The 6,000-nt window shown below is 38.3% G+C and overlaps 1 protein-coding gene across 1 annotated transcript; it reads right to left on the bottom strand.

The window, feature by feature from the left end:
• Positions 1-4,079: 4,079 nt before the first annotated feature.
• csdc2a (cold shock domain containing C2, RNA binding a) lies at positions 4,080-6,000 on the bottom strand. The gene is made up of 3 exons (XM_085360441.1): positions 5,813-6,000; positions 5,547-5,669; positions 4,080-4,242 (listed from the first exon to the last, which is right to left on the bottom strand). Exons 1-3 carry the CDS (start codon positions 5,998-6,000, stop codon positions 4,080-4,082), a joined length of 474 nt encoding a protein of 157 aa, XP_085216567.1.

The following is a 6,000-nucleotide window of genomic DNA, read 5'->3' on the forward strand; positions in this document are numbered from 1 at the left end:
TTTAAAATTTTAGTTGTAACTTTTAGAGCTCTGCACGGTGAAGCTCCCCAGTATATCTCTGACCTGTTGAAACCTCATGCTTCATCCTAAGCACTTAGGTCGTCAGGTCAGAGGCTACTGTTGGTCCCACGTACTAGGTTCAAAACACGTGGGGATCGGGCTTTTCAGGCACTGGCACCTAGGCTGTGGAACTCTCTGCCGTTGTCTTTACACTGTCTAGACTCCATTGACTCCTTTAAAAAGCAGCTGAAGACATTTCTATACAAACAAGCTTTTAACTTTTTTTCCACTGTTTTATGTTATTTTATTTGTATTTCTGGTTTTATTGTGAAGCACTTTGTGATTTTTATCTGTGAAATGTGATGTATAAATAATTTATACTTACTTACTTAAATCTACCACACACAGCTATGTAATGAACCAGAAGATTATTTCTGCTGGGACGCCCTCTAATGGGCAGGATATGGACATAAAACAAGCACAACACAAATGCATTAAAATATTTCCCAAGATTCACAGCAAAAGAAAAAAAAACAAAAACCCTGTCAAAGTAAGACGGCTCTCAGAATACCTACCAACTTACTTCTCTATGAAGCAGCACCAGTAAGGGATGGAGGAACTCACAATAACAACAACTTTTGTGAATACCATTGTAAGTTTTATTGAAATTTTTTCTTAACAACAAAAGACAGGTGTCACAGTGATTTGACAAAAATAAAAGTGCTCGCCAACACAAACTCTTTTCTCCCACAGTAAAGAAACTACACAGATATAGTGTGCTACAATGATGTTAAGTCACACTTGCGGCCCACCCCCCAATAAATAAATAATAATTAAACGAAGAAGAATCAAAGATGCATAGGATATCTGACGATACCTCTGTGAAGGCTCCGACTGTGTTACTGCATGATGAATTAACACATTCTACATGAAGATTACGACAAACCGTAGAGAACATGCTGACTTCCAAAACAAACAAAACTTGCTTGTCATTTCGAACGCCACACAGTTATATTAAAAATTAGACAAAGATTACATAGAAATTAGAAACTTGTGTTAAGAAAAGGGGTTTTTTCCCCTCTCGTTAACGACACAGACCGTAGCAAAGGGATCTTGACAGGGTAGTATCATAAGAGTGAGGTGTGCAGTGTTTTTCAAACAAGCTTAGTTTTGCACAAGTACTTGAAAATGCAGCTTTTAATTACCAAATGCCTGATGTTCTCCTAGTTACAAATGAAAATAAATAGGTCAATAAATAAATTTGCTGCTCTTTTGTTTTGTTTTGTTTTGTTTTTTTCTACAGTCATTTGCCGTGACATATGAGATTTTCTACAGTAAATTCTCAAATGCTCAACCTGCCATCTAAATTTAACAAAAAAATCAACACATTCTCCTCAGCTTGACCCTCCAGGAGGCCTTGAGAGAATGATTTCAAGAAATAGTTCAACATTTACTGAAATTTGCTTTTCTACTCACATGCTGAGAGCTCCATAAAAAGATCAGCACGGCTCCGTACATACATACATATACATAAACTCAGCACAAAATGTAAGGAAATTTGTGTTTAGTTGATTATTTCTTTGTTGTAACAATGCAAAAAATCTTAAACACTTAGAAGTCCTTATTTATTTCCCTTTTAATGACACTACATTTGTACATTTATGGGTTGAGCAGCAGAGTTGAGTTTCCTGTGTTCGGTTCATCCACATGCTACTAAATTGTTAATATGTCTTTTTTCTTCAGACTTCAATCATCCAATCCAACATACAACACCAAGCAAAAGTCAATAGCAGAATAAACTGTTTGGTATTGGCAGAGAAGATTTGGCAAATGTTACATGGGCGCAAGCCACATACTCACTCTGCTGCTCAACCCACAAAAGCATTGTCCTTATAAATGTGGTACCATATAAGGGGAAATAAGCAGACTTTCCGCTGGTATGAGATTTATTGTCAAGAAGCATTGTTACAATAAAGAAACAATAATCAAACAGAAATGTTTTTACGTTTTGTGCTAAGTTTATATAATCAGGTAGCAGCTGGTTAGCTTAGCCTAAAGTTTTAGGATAATTGAAATAAATGCCAGGCTACTACTTGTCCCTTTTTCTGGTCTTAATGCTATGCTAGGCTATGCTGTGGCTGCTTGCTATATTTTCATATTTATCACACATAAATTATCAGCTAAAGTAGAAAATATAATGTGGAAAATATATTTTCATTGCTGCTAGGCTAACTGCTATCACGTTCTTTTAGTTTAATGATTAGAGGTCATGGTAAAGTAAACATCACTTCACTTATTACTGCTAACAATGGTCACTGAATTTGAGCAGAAATCCAGACTTTTAATAAAGCATAGGACTCAGTCTGAGAATAGCTATGTAACAAATGGTTTAACTGGTGATTCACTGTTAGGCTCTAATGGTCCATTTTCAGTACCGCAGTGTCTGAAGCTATTATTAGCTGTAATGAAGCTGAAACCACTCTCTCACTTTGTGGAACACAGCTGCAGGTGATCCTGTGCCCAATAAGGATGCAAGTATTTGATATAGTTCGACAAAGAGTCCTAAAAAGATTCCTGTGCACAGATTAGGCTACATTTGCTGGCAAGCCTTTGTAAACATAAGCACATTAACAATCTTTTGCACTCTCCACTGTTTCTGGATCAGTGTTGGTTCTAAACAGTGGAAAAAGCCTGATGTTTAGAGTTTGTATTGTGTGCGGAAAGCTTAGTTTAAACTTTTTTTTCTATAAAAGAGAAACTCAGAAGCTTGCTTTTTTGTGTTTTCTATATTTCAAATAAGATTCATTCCAGCAGCATGAGACTGAAGGTTAAAGCATTTGTCACACGCCAGAAACGTGAGAGTAGGAAACCCTGACCTGAAGGAGAAATCAGTCCTATAATCTGTAAGGCAAATAACTGTTTCCCAAAGTGTTAAACTATTTCTTTAAGATCATTGACGTCACCTCATGACCCACAAAGTGAGAACTGCTGACATTAATCTCAATCATCCTCCTTACACGTGCTTTATAACACCCACATCGAAGCTAGCTGCATCTGTGCTCGAGCACAACTACAGATGATCACTCCATCCTCTGCCCGTTCCTTCACCCTCTGACCATTTCCTCCACCAACCCCAAACCCTCTGGCCTGTTTTTTCAGCAGCAGGCCCACATGCCCACTGTCTACCACAAAAACTTTAGACCGTCATAGGAGCTGGCTACAATAATACTGGATTTCTACACTTGCAAATAGAAAAAATACTGTAGCGCTACAATGTTTAGAAGGAAACATCTTCCTAACACGTGAAACTTCTCACAGCACTTGAGGCCGAAATGCATTAAGAGTGAATTGCAAATATGGAAAAGTTACTAGTGAAAGTATACTCATAGCTCCCATTTGGGAAAAGTAAACAACCTGGAAAATCTTGGCATTTTTTAAGTGTTTTTTCCTTTGAATCTTTCTTCTTCGTCCTCCTCTGCGGTTGTAAACATAGACATTATGGCTAAAATGAATGTTTCAGTGTGACTTTTTTAATGAACCTTGGCAGTGGTGGCACACAGTGTGAATATGTAAAATTGGAAGTACACACATACGTCCTCTGAGCTGCTCCCAAAAACTCAGAGTGCGAGTCTGTATGGTTGAACTGTTTCATTAGCTCAAAATGCATTTCGGCCCCTAGTACATCTTTATCCAACTCATTAAAGACACTTCCTTTACAACCACTTATTTCCCAACTTAAATATGTTCCCTACCCCAAAGTAAAATTGCTAGCACCAAACCCTGAACCCCTTTAACCCCCCCCAACAGAAATATTCAAACACAAATGATCAAATCATGGCCTCCAAATAAAAACATTCAAACACATACATTCAAAGCTTAACTCCCAACCCTAACTTTTATATCTAGAAGTTTACTTTCTGTACCACTATCACCTCAGGCCAGCGTTTGCCCACCGCACACCGAGCTCGGATCCCTCTGCCCCAGACCTGATCCTACCGTTTCCCTAACCAAAACATAAAATCTGAAATTAAGTCTAAACCCCTCTTCGCCTTTGCAGATCTGAGACTTAAATCCCTGGTCTAGGAGCTGATGATCTGACCTGACCAGGTCTCATGCTTTGTGCCTGGATTCAGGTGGGTGATCACCACGTCGACAGCCTGAATCTTCTGGTTCTTGGGAGGGATGGGGCACACTTTGTACGTAACCTCGTCTCCTTCCATAGGCACGTACTCTCCCTCAATGCTGTTCAGGAAACAGAGACAATATAAAAGAAAAAGTAAAAACAAAGCATTTTTTCACATTCTTGCAGAGTGCTTTCTTTAAATCAAGCAACTAAAATCAAGGTCTGTGGACTTGTTTTCACGCCGACCAAGCTGCTACGTTCATGCACAACAGCCAATGAGAATTGAGTTTTAGAAATACTTCTGGTAGATTAAGATTTCATTCAAATTTCTCCACCACTGATCTCCACCAAACCTGGAGGACTCTACCTGTGCTATATAGACTGTATATAAAAGATGATCATGGGATTCCAACTGCTGTTAATATAAACGTGAATTTGAGATGTTAAATGTTCAAATTCAGACAAACTTACTTGTCATTATTGACCCTTGAACCAAGTATTTAAGGTTAGAGCCTGATTGATTTAATGGCAGTTAGATATTATAAGTTGATGCTGGCCAGTCTTGATCTACTTGTATCAGTGTTTACAAAGAAAAATTAATTTATTATGAAGAAAAATAATTTATTACACCTTTTGTTATGAAGAATAAAAAGTGAAAAAGAGACAAAAGATAAACCCTTAAGTGAGTGCTAATGTGATGTTGTATAGTTTGTCCACTAGAGGCCACTCTACAATTTCCTGATCTGAGTAGAGATGGGCAGAGTGTAAATAAGTAAATAACAACATATAACAAATGTTAGCGAATTCGGTTTCTGTTTTGTGAGTCTGAACGGAAAAAAAAACTATATCGGAATATCAGATTATTTAATTCACCAAATGTCTGTCTTAAAAATCGTACATTTCTGGGGCTCTACTTCTGGTGCACATAGCTACGTCTACTTTATTATCTTGTTTACGCTAATAGGGAACATAATTTATTTAAAAAAGGAATGTATGGCTTTACCAAATAAGTCCTGAAGGTGGCAATTATGAATATAAACTTATGAGAAAAGTGTTTATTAGGTCATAAATTAAATGAGTTAGGTTAACATCTTATTTACAGTCAGATGTGCTTTTACAGCCGGAGAAGTCTCCCTCTGCTGGCCGTTAGAAAGAATGCAGGCTTAAACCATTTTCAATCCCAGAGGCTATCTTTTATATACAGTGTACAATTGCCATCTACTTCACAGCTGACTCCAATCATTAAAAAAAAACATAAATAAAAAAAGAGAGAAATTACACAGTCAAAAAATAAATACTGTAAAGTCTTAGTAGTTTCTGTGTAACCCACATTTACTTGCTGCTGATCTGTGCATGTTAAATAGACTGCACTGTGAGTCCAAAGACAACTTTGATACCAGGACATTTCAGTGCGGCCACTCACTCAGAGATGTGGACAAAGATGTCCTCTCCTCCGTGGGAAGGCCGTATGAATCCATGACCCTGAGACCTGGAGAAGTTTTTACACACCCCTTTAAATACAGGACCTGATTTAGCTCGCACTGTCCTGTAGAGGAAGAGAGATAGAAGCAAAGAGGAAAAAGAGACAGTGCATTTTAAATAAACAGCATAATTATTTTACAAAAGCATTAGTCAAAAAAAAAAAAAAAAAAACAGAGAGAGAGCACCAATAGCGCTATTTGTACTCACGCTGAGTATGTGCGAGTACGTTTAGTAGGCAGTGGGCTAGGCAGCTCTCCGGGCTGTGGTGGTTTCCTCTCCTTCTCCCAAACCCGGCTGCCCTCCCTCAGGAAGGGAAAGGAGAGCTGCAAGGGAGTGCGCGGAGAAGTGAGGGGCAGTGGGGGGACTGTCGGCAAAGAGGGGTCAGGGTCTGACAT

This window comes from Diplotaxodon limnothrissa, linkage group LG8 (assembly GCF_057381915.1).
Source record: "Diplotaxodon limnothrissa isolate DT_005_m linkage group LG8, D_limnothrissa_male_GT1.1, whole genome shotgun sequence".
NCBI classification, from domain to species: domain Eukaryota; kingdom Metazoa; phylum Chordata; class Actinopteri; order Cichliformes; family Cichlidae; genus Diplotaxodon; species Diplotaxodon limnothrissa.